This window comes from Cervus elaphus, chromosome 28 (assembly GCF_910594005.1).
Source record: "Cervus elaphus chromosome 28, mCerEla1.1, whole genome shotgun sequence".
In the NCBI taxonomy this organism is placed as follows: domain Eukaryota; kingdom Metazoa; phylum Chordata; class Mammalia; order Artiodactyla; family Cervidae; genus Cervus; species Cervus elaphus.
In genome coordinates, this window is record NC_057842.1 from 42,917,328 (window position 1) to 42,931,075 (window position 13,748).

At 33.9% G+C, this 13,748-nt stretch overlaps 2 protein-coding genes across 7 annotated transcripts in view; both read right to left on the minus strand.

The window, feature by feature from the left end:
* The window catches only part of LOC122685359, a 185,834-nt gene extending 183,131 nt beyond the window's left edge, over positions 1–2,703 (minus strand). Inside the window, exons 1-2 of the mRNA XM_043890064.1 lie at positions 2,649–2,703; positions 1,229–1,357 (exon numbers count right to left, since the gene is read on the minus strand). The gene's annotated coding sequence lies outside the window, so the exon portion shown is untranslated. The remainder of the gene's footprint in view (positions 1–1,228; positions 1,358–2,648) is intronic.
* A 700-nt stretch (positions 2,704–3,403) lies between these two features.
* The window catches only part of CEP57L1 (centrosomal protein 57 like 1), a 76,156-nt gene continuing 65,811 nt past the window's right edge, over positions 3,404–13,748 (minus strand). For 5 of the 6 annotated variants that reach the window (XM_043890074.1, XM_043890073.1, XM_043890072.1 and 2 more), the window contains 6 exons: positions 13,133–13,210; positions 12,557–12,643; positions 7,493–7,570; positions 7,136–7,377; positions 5,969–6,113; positions 3,404–3,817 (listed from right to left, as the gene is read on the minus strand). In XM_043890074.1, the coding sequence (XP_043746009.1) occupies positions 3,599–3,817; positions 5,969–6,113; positions 7,136–7,377; positions 7,493–7,570; positions 12,557–12,643; positions 13,133–13,210 (849 nt within the window). In that variant the 3' untranslated portion in view covers positions 3,404–3,598. The remainder of the gene's footprint in view (positions 3,818–5,968; positions 6,114–7,135; positions 7,378–7,492; positions 7,571–12,556; positions 12,644–13,132; positions 13,211–13,748) is intronic. The other variant, XM_043890075.1, reaches the window with a different exon arrangement.

A 13,748-nucleotide genomic window follows, 5' to 3' on the forward strand; every position in this document is an offset into this window, starting at 1 on the left:
TCTGCAACTCGAGAAGCCACTGCATGAGAGCCCATGCACTGCAACTAGAGAGCAGCCCCCACTTGCTACAACTAAAGAAAAGCCCTCTCAGCAATGAAGACCCAGCATAGCAAAAAAAAAAAAAAAAAAAACCCATCAGGAGCAAAAATCGACCTGATCCGTTACGTAAACACCTTACATAGCTATAATCAAAATAAACTCTGGTCTAGACAATATTTTAAAACTTTAAACTTTACCATTTTGTTATATCTAACTCTCCCTATATAACAAAACACCAAAAACAAAACAAAACAAAACAAAAAAGGAGGGAAGTTAAACAAGTACACAGGTTATGAAGAATAAGGCTGAGATACTGGCAAGGTCTATTTACCAAGAAGTGAATTTATTTTCACACTGGTGACAGTCAATTATTATTTTTATTTATCCTCATTTTACTTTAATTAAAAGGTGCCATGGCACCCATAAAGAGTTTTTTTTTTTTTTTTTTTTAATCTCAAGATGCTATGCCTTATATAGGTTTGTATTGTTGTACATCTGGGAGTCAGCTTATACTTATCTAAACTTCACATACAATTAAATTAAATGTTCTCTGTAGGTACAGCTTTAGCTACAGATGAATAGAGTTTCAGGAAAACTCCATTAGGAATTTCACTATTTACACTATACCAACAATGGCAGCTGGTACATTTTTGGCCACACTGAGCACTCCTTCCATTGCTCATGACCAACTTACCCTTTCCCCCTAGTTTGATTATCTCACAAATCAAGCTTTGATTTACATTTTGATGTCTTATCATGGATTAAGAATACTACTCTACAGTTAACATTTTATTTTTAAAGGAAGAAAGCTTTACATATAACTAAAAAATAATTTTCAAGCATACCATCCCAGCCAGTTAGCACACTGTATTAAATATCTCCTTTAACCTTGTACTGTTGAAAATCGGGCATTTCCCTCCAATCTTCCTATCTTTAGCTACAACTTCATAAAAATGGTCATGTTACCAATGACCCACACAAATACAGTTAATTCAAGATTCCAACTACTATTTCCAGGATTAATATAGTCACAATACCTACTGCTTCAAACACTCAAACTTTCTAGTTTCACAGTTTCATCAACCTGTCTTGGATAAAAGTTCTAATTTCATTTTTTTCAATTTCTGATTAAATAAAAAACAAACAAACCTGTTTTTCACTTAAGTGAACAAAATCTGTGATATCCTACCGAGTTTCTGCTAGGCAGAGCACAGCTGCGGGGTTGCTACAGCAACTCTTGTACACTGACCATAGACAGCCCCATCCAGGGAGGAAATTGTCTGCTCCACCCCCTGAGGAGTCAAAGGCAAGCAGCAGTCTGTGAGCAGAGACACATTTTCAGTTCAGTAATTGTGATGGAGCAACAGGAGACCATTCTTTATCATCTTTCCTAATACATGTCACCCCAACAACCCAAACAAACTGCAAATCAAGTTGCTATATGAGTACATATTTCCACATCATGGTAGGATTGTATTCTTTACCCAACCCCCACTAGAAACCTGAGCCAGAGAACAAATCAAAGCAATTTCATCCTAGGCATGTAGAAAAAGAAAAAAAAAAAAAAAGAAAATTTAGAATATTCTCACTTCTATGAAGAGTACCTTTTGGTTCTTGCTTTCAGGCTTTAACCCCTGCAAACTCAGGATCATGACAATTTTTTTCTCTTTTTGGCTGCTCAGATATAACATTTACTGAGTTTTTATTCAGTGCCAACCCTTCTTCTGCTGGGTGCTTAGACATGTTATTTTATCTAATCTCACAACAACCTTATGAGGTAGGTAGTAATACAATCCCAGCTTTACAAATGAGAAACAGAGGTTCCAAAAAGTTATTTGATTGTCTAAACTACTAAGTGGCAGAATCAACGTGAACCCAAGTCTCCTATTTCTGAGATTTATGTTTTTTCTACTACATTGCACTGATTTTGCAAGAAAATTCACAATTCTTAGTTAAAATATTAAGTGTTCCTTAAGTGATTTTAATTTTTTATGGTAATTTGTTTTAGTAAAACATTTCCACAAGTAATGACTTTACAACTGATAAATTAAAAATATTCAGCCACCATCTTAAGTGCATAGAAAACAAAGGCATATCCTGGTGAGTTTTTTGCCAAGTATAAACTACGGCACTCACATTCTTGAGAAAAGATAAAGTCAAAAAATAGGTAAGGTGATGAAACTGAGTTTAGAAAAAGCAATCTGTGGAGCATCTCTTGGGTTGAAGGAGCTGTAAGGGAAGAGGGAGTGAAAGTGGGTGAAGGACAACATTTAAACCAGAGAGAAAGACATGTTTATTTAAGTCATTAGTTACTTTCAAGGACAATTCCAAGTATAAATCTGCCCATTTTCAGTCATATCTTCATGTATGGAGAGGTCTTCAAGAAGCACCTCTTTTTCTCTTCATAAGAATGAATTACAGTTTTTCTCCTTCCCTCACAGACAACCCACAATTACTCTCTTTCTCCTACATATACTCTTTGGGATTTCCTAAGAGGATATAAAGACTACCTTTTAAAAAATTGCTTTTCCTGGTTCCCCAAGATCTTGATCTTTTTATTCTTCCATACCTATAGCTTGAATATCCCCCAGCTATAGATAAAGATGTACCTCCAAAACTGTCCTTTTGGAATCACCATGTTTTAAATTGCTATCCTATCTTCTGAGCTCCTCCCTTCTGTTATGCCTTTTGTGTCAGTCTTCTAGTTCTACTTCAGGTGATGACTCCAATTCTCTGGTTGCCCCAAAGGATTCTGGTGAGTAACAAAGTAAGTTCAGTAGAGTTGTACTAGTTTCCACACGTTTCTGCAAAGACAGTTCAACAAACATAAATTCACTATAAAGCATATATGCACAAAGAAATATCTTATGGCATCACTAATCAAAGCATAAAAATATAGTTGTAAAGGAGTCAGATTTTAAAAAAAAAAGAGCTAGATTTATAAAAGAGAATGGGAATAGCAGAGAAAGGCTTTCATAGTTGGATTACTGTCATCTAAAAGTTAGTTTACTATGAGTTCCTATTCGTAATTGTCACATTAAAAATGGACTAAAGGCCTCTTCACAAAGCTTTTCCCTTTCCAAAGAAGAAAAACATTCCCCAGATCTAAAACAAGACAGGGAAGAAGCACAAGAAAAGTTAGAAGACCTGTCCATACTCTTAATTTTATATTTGTTCTTTATATAAGCTTCTTAAGGTTACAAGCCTACTAAATGAAAAAGTGGAACGGCCCTTACATCTCAAATTCAACTCAATTTTAAATATCATCAGTCTAGTATAATGTTTTAAGCTTAGCTTAATGTATCTGCAAAGTGAACAATGTTTCTAAAATATGGTATGCTGAGGTATTTTAGTCAATAAAAAAGAAAAGGAAAGCAATCATTTATTATTTGGGTTTCTTAGGAGGTCATTAGGCATTCATTTTAAAATACAATTTGATACTTTATAGAGGCTAGAAACATAATTCAAAATTTCATAAAGGTTATTAAATTAAAACCACTTTAGACAGTTCAAGATCTCATTGACAAAGTTCATTCAAGATGATGGTTTTGCTATTGTGTTACTGTTCCCACATAATATCATCTCGTCTCAATTTCATCTGAAGATTATGGACTCGTATTGGACGAAAGTTGCTGTTCTTTTGAAGAGAGTTAGTTAGCAAACATTTTCTGGAGCTATTTTTTATATTCTTTGTTCCTTTACAGTTGCCATCTTCTTGCTGAATAGCTGAAGTTTCACTCATCTTTGAATTCTGAACTTTTTGCTGCAGTTTGCGGACCTGGAAGGGAAAAAATCTGATATTTCAGTCAAAAATATACTTAAAATATACCTTATAATAGAGGACTGGATTGATGGTTTCAAGATTACATGAAATTAAAAAGTTTGGTAAGTCTTTATTTATTGAATACTTATTGCATGCCTAACACTGAGATATTTATACAGAAACATAATGAATAAAACAATCATTGCTTTCAAGGAGCTTATTACTCTTATTATTAAAGAAAAAAAAGCATATATGTGACAGCTAGAGAATAATTCAAGCCAGAATAACTTTGAGTAGGACAAAAAGTGTATGTCTAAGAAGGATAAAGGAGGACAAGATCGATGTGGGCTGGAGAAGCTGAGAGAAAGAAATGTTTGTTTTTGTAAGATAAGACATGGGAAAAATCAGGAGAACATGGAGGAGAGAGAAGGACCTTTCTGGTGACATTAACAACAAAGCAAAAATATGGTGCTAGGAGTGAACATCAAGTTTATAGAGTCTATATTTTTTCTTTAAAGTATTCCTGAATTTAAAGTAGCCAGTTTTGTTTCGTTTTTAAAGGCAAAGGAATAAATAACCTTATCTCATTGAGGAGTTTCTAGTAATGATTGGGTTGACGGAATTAAACAAAACAAAATCTATAAACTAGTTAAACCCTTTTCTTCCAAGTCTAGCCCATTACTGAATCTTTTAAAAAATTATTTATTTTGGCCTCATTACATGGCTTGTGGGATCTCAATTCCCCAACCATGGATGGAACCCATGTACCCTACTGAGCAAGTGTGGAATCCTGACCAATGGACCGCCAGGGAATTCCCCACATTACTTAATCTATTTCACTTAAGCATAATCTGATTTGTAGAGCTGGTCCAGACACTGGCTAAGTATCTGGTGTTATGTTTACCTAAAAATTCTTAAAAATTTTTACTTCTATAGCTATTTACTTCTATAGCTATTATAAATTATATATATATATAATATTTCAAAACATAATTTATGTACATTATGCCTAAATTTAAAAAATATGACTACTCTTCTATTCCTTTTAGGTTTCTCATATGTGATTCTAAGAAAGTATACAAGTTACATAATTTTCACCCTAACACAATCATACAGAAAGCTTACTTACTATAGCTTTAAAAGCCAGTTAAGTGAAAATGTTTGCTTCAAAATTTCATTTCCTTCTGTCTTTCTTTATTGGCCATAGAAGAATAAAGGCAGTAAAATTCTGCATTCTTTATTACTTTCCTATAAAAGTGGGGAAGGCTTAATTGTGAGGTTAATATATTACCAACTTATATGAATGCTGATTATTCCATTAGCAGATAGCTACATGATATGACTTGAGGGTTCCTGGAAAGATTCCCTCTGCTTTCTTTTCCAGAAGCATAATAGTCCTAAGAGTGAATTCATTGTCTTGGGATGAAATATAATATTCCATGATTTTTTTGTCAAAACATTAAGATTGTTATGCCATTCTTAGTTATGACGAATTTATACACAAGGATAGAGTTCTCCTCATCACCTCCACTAGAGTGAGCTAAGCATAGGTCCCTGAGGAATGGAACACAGCATGGCTTGTTCTGAGAAACTGGAAATAGTGGTTTTAGAGATGGGTATGCTTAAGGAGCCAGGTTTATATGTGATATAGACTCCTGTTGACATAAGGGGCTTCAGTAAGGCATTAGGAAAGAGAGGGACAAGAGGAAAAGAATGCTAAAAGGACAGCTGGGAGAGCTGTAAAGCAAATTTAGTCTACCTCTTAATTTTCCCAAAGTTACTTCTGAATACATAACTAAACTTTCTCTTTTTTTTCTCCCTTTGGCTGTGCCGTGTGGCTTGTAGGATCTTAGTTCCCCAACCAAAGACTGAACCTGGGCCCCAGCAATGAGAGCACAGAGCTCTAACCACTGGACAGCCAGAGAATTCCCCATAACTAAATTTCTTTGTTCCCTTTTCTTTATATTATATTGAGAATTATGTAGCAGACCATGTTATTTCAATGTACAGATGACTCTATTTTGTCATAAGTCTAAGTGACTCCTATCTATCATCTTTTCACTAAGCCACACAATCAGGCCTTAAATTTGGAAGGTCTAGAGAAACGTAACATTGAATCCAGATATATTATCTTTTTATTAAAATTTTTTACTAAAACTTTCTTACGCTATCTTGATGCTGCATTAGTTTGGAAATTTGTTCTCCTTTAATTTCCATTTTCTTGACTAAACGCTCTAGTTCACATTCTATATCTTCACAGACTGATTGGCTTTCAGTTTCTTTCATTTGATTCAGCAGGTCTTGGTACTCCCTATGAAAGAAAAGCAAGTATCAAGCACTATTACAGTTTATAGTATACAAACTATATATATATATATATAATATATTATATATATATATATTAATCTTTGTCACAATTAAACAATATTCTGCTCAATCATAAATTTTAATCAGAGTTAAATATTAACCTTCAGAGACAGCTTCTTTTTGTAGAGTTATCAAATTAAATCTACGGTAATTATAAACAGGCTCTTATGATTTGAGATTAGATATATTTAGAAATATCTCAGACTTAGGATCTCAAAGAATCTTAAAAAAGTCTGAATTCTTAGTGTTCATAGTTAAATGTAGTAAAATATTCTGATGTCCTTAGCTAGAGGCATTAAGGGACTCTTTTTCATTCCAAGTTTGGAATTCTTAATGTAGACTCTTTGGAAGAATTTCAGCTATAGAAGTATTTGCCTGAGAAATTCCTAGATTTGGTGATAGCTTGCTCAAAAAAACCACTGCTAATAGAACTAGTTATATCTTCTACGAGGTCTTAGTTCAACTAGTTGGCCACCCAAGTCACATATTTTCTGGAATATTTGTTGAAAACATATTTAAACTTGAAGCTTAAAATATGTATCCCATACAGAATCTGTGTGTATCCCACACAGAATCTTTGAAGTATATGGATGCTTCAAACATGCAATGCAGACCAGTCAGAACGGAAAACAAGAAATTGTATTCCTATTTGTCTAATGAAATCATTCACTTAACTGAAAAGATTATAAAAAGCAGAAGAAGAATCTATCTTAGAAAAGCATTTGTGAATTATAATTTAAGGTCACCAGACCCCATTTGTTAGAATGACAGAAATATTTGTCTATCAGTTCAGATCTTGGGAATACAGAAACACTTTAAATAGAAAAAAGTAGTAATATTCAGATCAAAATAAGTTCAAAAGGCTAAGTAAGGCTTTTAGGAATTTGTAAGTGATATTGTTTGAAAGACTGAGAAGAAAAAAAGATACCTAAATTTGTCTTGCTACTTCTTGTGATAAATACTTACATAGTCATTTGGTCCAGCTCATCTTGCATTGCCATCAAAAGTTCAGACAAATTGTTGCAAATAGAAATGGACTTTTCTGAGTCAGAAGGTACAGCTTTACATTGAGAAGTTGTTCTAGAAGGCTTGTAGAGACATCTAAGCTCAGTAACTTCAGCTGGTTTCTGAAGGATATGTGGCCCATAATGTGGCACTGTTTGGAGGTTTTGCGTACTTGCATTTGCAGAATGGCTTGCACTGGCAGACTTTGGAGGAAAAGAAATAGCTGAGGATGATTTTAAATAACTGATGGCATTTAAATAGCACTTACACCAAAGCATGAATTTATCTGAACAAGTATCCTCATTTTTCCCTTCTCACCTTCTCAGCCACAATAGGCAGTGTTCCAAATTTTGAACAAATTTGCTGAGATGGTCCTCTCCTTAAACATTTAGTTTTCTAAATATTGACAAGGGAAAAAGTAAACAAAAAATATTTTAAAAGACATTTATCAAATTAACACTATTACACATTAGGAAATACAAGTTACAATGAAATATCACCTTACACCTGTTAGAATGGTTAAAAAAAAAAGTGACAACACCAAATGCTAACAAGGAAGTGGAGAAGCCAGATTGTTCATACACAAAATAATGCAGCCACTTTGGCAGAGAGTTTGGAAGTTTCTTGTAAAATTAAAAATTTATTGATAGCTATCATATGACTCAGAGATTTCACTTTTAGATACTTACCCCAGGAAAATGAAAAATATGTTCACACAAAAACCTGTACACAGAGTTTATAACTGCTTTATTTGTGATAGCCTAAAATTGAGGCAGCTTCCCTTGTAGCTCGGTCAATAAAGAATCTGACCACAATGCAGGAGACCTGGGTTCAATTCCTGGGTTGGGAAGATCCCCTGGAGAAGGAAATGGCAACCCACTCCAGAATTCTTGCCTGGAGAATCCCACGGACAGAGGAACCTGGAGGGCTATAGTCCATGGGGTCACAACAGTCAGGCACAACTTAGCAACTAAACTACTACTACTAAAACTGAAATCCCATGGACAGAGGAACCTGGTGGGCTATATAGTCCATGGGGTTGCAAAAGAGTTGGACACAACTTAGCAACTAAACAACAGCAACACTGAAAACAATTCAAATCTCCTTCATCGGGTAAATGGTTAAACTGTGGTACATCCCTAACATGGAATACTACACAGAAACTTTTAAAAATGCGTCAATACTTGGATGGATTGGCTGAGTGAAACAAGCCTCTCAAAAGGTTATATACTATATGATTACATTTATATAACATTCCTGAAATAAAATTATAGAGATGGTAAACAGATTATAAATTGCTAAGGGTTAGGGAGGATGATGTGTAACTCATAACACAAAGGGATAACATGAAGGAACCTTATAGTAGTGGAATAGTTCTGTATCTTCATAGTGGTGATGGTTACAAGAATCTACACATGTGATAAAACTGCATATGATCACACAAATATGCATATACACATACAACTAAGTGAATAAAAAACTGTTGAAATCTCCATAAGCTCTGTATATTGTACCAATTTCAATTTCCTGGACTTTATTATATTTATGAAAGATGTTACCATTGGGGGAAGCTTGTTAAAGATATATGCTGCTGCTGCTGCTGCTAAGTCTCTTCAATTGTGTCCAACTCTGTGTGACCCCATAGACGGCAGCCCAGCAGGCTCTGCTGTCCCTGGGATTCTCCAGGCAAGAACACTGGAGTGGATTGCCATTTCCTTCTCCAATGCATGAAAATGAAAAGTGAAAGTGAAGTTGCTCAGTTGTGTCCAACTCTTCGCTACCCCATGGACTGCAGCCTACCAGGCTCCTCCGTCCATGGGATTTTCCAGGCACTAGTACCGGAGTGTGTTGCCATTGCCTTCTCCGAAAGATACATGGGACCTCCCTTTATATTTTTTTTTATCATCTCTAATCTATAATTTTTCAAAATAAAAAGTAAAAAACAAAAAACAAACAAAAAAAGACACATGGTTAGGATATGGAACAATGGTAACTGCTGACTGGAACATAAACTGGTCTAGTCACTTTGAACAATATCTTGTAAAGCTAAGGTGCATGACACTTATGGCCCAGTATCTCAGAGAAACTGCTGAACACTTACACCATGAGGCATGTACAAGAATGTTCATAACAGTGTTGTTTATAATAACAAAAACTGAGAAACAAACCAAATGATCACTGAAAGGACAAGGGAAAAAGAAATTTTTAGCAATAAAAAGCAGTGAACCATTCATATATGCATCAATTGGAAGAATCTCATAAACTTAATGTTGAGTGGAAAAAGAAAGCTGCTGAAGAACACAAATAGAGTATGTCCATTTATATAAAGTTCAAGTGTAAACCTAACAAATATATTTCTCACAAATACTTATTTGGCAAAGTAATTTTTTTTTTAAACCAGGAGAATGATAAAAACAAAATCAGAATTGTGGTTACTCCTTGGATGGAGGGAATACAATTTAAGAAAGGTACACGCTGGGCCTTAACAGTGCTGGTATTGTTCTATTTTCTTAAGCTGTGTGGTGATGTTATTATTCCAGTGTTAATGTCATTATTATCCTTCGAGCAGACATTTTTTGTTATATTAGGTTGGCCAAAAAGTTTGCTCAGGTTTTTCAGTAACATTTTATGGAAAAACCCGAATGAACTCTTTGGCCAAACCAATATGTACTCCTTCGTGAATCATTTTTAAAAAGACACCGCCAAGCTACATTCTTAAAAGTAAATTATTTCACTATTTTTGCTGGATGGATTGAACTAGGGTGACCAATCATCTCAATCTGCCCATGATACAGGATCTTCAGTTCTAAAACCAGTAAAGTCATAGGCAAATTGGGGTGAATTGGTCACTCTATTTAACACTTTAGCAAGAGAATAATCAATAAGCTGAACATATTCCATAATAAAAGGAAAAAAAATTCCCAATTCCAAAGGATAATTTAGATATCTTAACTATTATAAACATTAATTTTTTTAATTAAAAAAATTAAATGGCTCAGAGGTAGAGATATCACAAGTTTGTGAGTCAGTTCTTATTCACTCAGATTTTCTTGGTGATCCTGGACAATCATTCAAGCTCTGTACCTTAGGAATGATAATTTCAAGTAATAGAAAATGATGGTCTGATCAAAGTCTATTTTAAGCAGTTAAATTAGAACAAAAGAAATGTAATTTTTTTAGTCACTATACTGAATGAGATTTCTGACTGATAATTACAATCTATCCTTTCAAAAGAATAATGAAAACCTCACAGGATAGGCTTCTATTATCTTGCTTACAATATTCAAACAGTCTGATTCTTTACTTCCAAGCTCACCTTATGCTGTTGTTGGTTACTATCTAGAAGTATAGCTCTAATCATGCCTCTATAAGCCTTCAATGGTACACAATGATTTATAGAACAAAAGTTCAAATTCTTAACATGGCCTTGAACTCATAATCTCACTTCAAGCTATATTTTCAATTTCAAGTCTCATATGGTACTGCTGCTGCTGCTGCTAAGTTGCTTCAGTTGTGTCCGACTCTGCACGACCCCACAGATGGCAGCCCACCAGGCTCCCCCATCCCTGGGATTCTCCAGGCAAAAGCACTGGAGTGGGCTGCCATTTCCTTCTCCACATATGGTACTAGGACTGGACAATTATTTATAGTTTCGTGTAAAAATCAACTATACTCTCAGACTGTAACACACCTTGCCTCATCTCTATCAATATTTACTCATTTTCCAAGTCTGCCTTTAATACTTCTTGTGTGATCTTTTCACATATTCTTTATGTGTACAGCACCAGAATATTTTGTTTATACCTTTATTAAGTTTTTAGTACACTCTGTCTTATATTTGTGCTTTTGTTTACTTCTCTGCAAATTCCTGTGTTATCTTTTTACTACCTAAAGGTACTAATCTATGTAAATCAAGACATATGAGTTGAATGGACTATGTCCAGGATATGGAGTAAGTGTCAGTGAGACAAGCAGGAATCTCACAGAGGTCTCTTAAAAAAACCCAAATACTACCTTCAACATTAGTGCTTCTGTTACCTTTAAAAGGAGGCATTATTACTTACAGATCTATGAACTTGGAACTTAAGCTAACTGCTTTTATAAAGTGGTTTTGCTGTCAACTATTTTTTCTTTTCTTCCAGGAGCTACCTTTTCTTTCCTTCATTTCTTTTACCTTGATTTTCCCTGTACCTTATTAAAAAATCTTTTCTACCAGCTCTTCAAAGGATGTCATAAAACATAAGTACAAAAATAAGTCAGTGTTTTCCCACTTGTATAAATTACTTATAGTGATTCTCTATTTGGCTTTGCAGCTTCTAATCTTACGTGGAGATAAGACACAAAACATACTTAAGGAAGGAAATAAACTAAAAAAAATCAACCTAAACTGCATTGGGAAAATATTCTTCATTACTGTAGTTTGCAAATTCTTTGAAAGAAAAAAATGTGTGAAAAATGCAGCCAAACTACTGAATTCTTATTTATGGAATAAACAACTAGCTAAAGTTAAGTATAATGTTTCCTCCATTACTGTATCCACAGGGTGAACCTATGGCAGTGGCCAGAATCCACAAATAGCATGCTTGGTTCGTAGAGCAAATAGCACACAGAAACACTACATGCATATTGAATGAATAGTAATAATGGTCATCAAAACTATAATTTCAGAATCATAAGATTAAAAGGGACTAACATTTTCTTTACCATGATAAATAGAAGAGTTTAATATAATAAATCCAAAACATTAATTTATCAAAACAAATTATTATTGGTAAAGCTATAAAGTACTCATTCCCCAATCTTTAAGCAAGTCCAAAGGATATCAGCATAAAAAAATAATTTCTCTAGAGAAATGACTATAATTATAATTTAATATTGTAATTTATAATACAATATAATTTAATAGTATATCTTGTCTTTTTATTGTACATATATTATATAAAACTGCTTCCAGAATCTATTGTGTTGTATCTATTGTATTGTTTTGTGCTTCTTTTGTAAAGTATCCAAAATACATTTCTTTAACAGTTTAGTACTAGCAACATGTTTGCCTTTCTAGAAGAATTAGAATGCTTATTGTTATTTCACAAATTTAGATGTATTGCCCATTATATGTTCCTTTTTGCTTTGGGTGTCAAGCAAACTCAGAGCTAGGTTTTGTGCTCAAATGCTGCTACTTTCTTTAACCTAGGTTTTATGGAATTTTCTGTCCTCACACCCCAAACCATCATGACTTGACTTATGTTTTTAGGTCCATTTCATAGAGTTATTGCATGTCTTATATTATAAATATCTTCAAATTCTTTTTGGAAATGCACAGGTATAATTACTAAAAGGATGAAGAACTAAGCACTAGCAAATAAGAATAAAGTATTTGCATACCTTTGAAGATTTCTTCTTTTCCTTGAAGTGCCTTGGATTTGTTACTGAAGACATTAAAATTCTATTGATTTCAAGTCCAGTTTGAAGCTGTAATAGTGAAAAAACACCTTTACTATTACTTGACTTTTAACAAATTTCTTTTTCTTCAAAAACATTATAATGAGGGATTATATATCAGTTGATAAAGATAAAAATGTTTTTTTTGAAGAAAAGAAAATCCCAAATATTATTTTTTTGTGTTAAAGTCACCAAGTCTACCGGTAATTACATTTTCTGTTTATAACAGAATGAGTTATTTTATATATCTTAAACTGAAAACAATTGATGGCATGAGTTCTTTCAACTGAGAATATATATATGTTCCTCAGAATTTCAAAAGATCAAAAGGTCTTTGGCAATATATCCAAGTCTATGAATATACTTGCTAATTTACTGAGATTTCATTATTACAGCAAAAGAAGACAAAACTGATAAGTTAGGAAGCAGAAATTAGAGTCCAGGGTAAGGCTTCAGTTAATCAAGTATAACAAAACATATGTGATTTTAAAGTGCCAGATAATATAGTATTCTGTTTACCTGAGAAGCTTTATCTTGAAAGAGCTTACGCTGATGTTCCTCTTCCTTTAGTTTTTCCTCTAAATGTTTAATCTTGTCCTACAAAAGAATTGAAAAACTGGGATTATTGTACAAAAACTAGAGCCAAATATCTTTTGTTTCTTTTTCAAATAGAGCCCTCAGGGTCTTGATTCTTAATAGTTTGGTAGTAAATTAAAGCAGAAAGTATGAAAAAGGAATGGCAAAAGATGCTAAGTTTTTCTTGGCTTTCTTCGTATGATTCTTTACCTACTTTATGTAAGGACAAAGGAGAAGCAAAGAATGTATATGCATAGGCTCTATTAATTTTCATTAACAAAATCATAATACTGAAAATTTGGGAGGTTTTAATGGTCTAAAAGGCCAAACAATATAGTCTTGGGTCTCAACGTTTCATTCAAAATATGGACAACTTACAATAAAAGACTATGCTGTACTTAGGGAAAAGTGAAAGTGAAATCACTCAGTCATGTCCGACTCTTTGCGGCCCCATGGACTGTAGCCTGCCATGCTCCCCTGTCCATGGGATTTGCCAGGTAAGAATACCAGAGTGGGTTGCCATTTCCTTCTCCAGGGGATCTTCCTGACCCAGGGATCG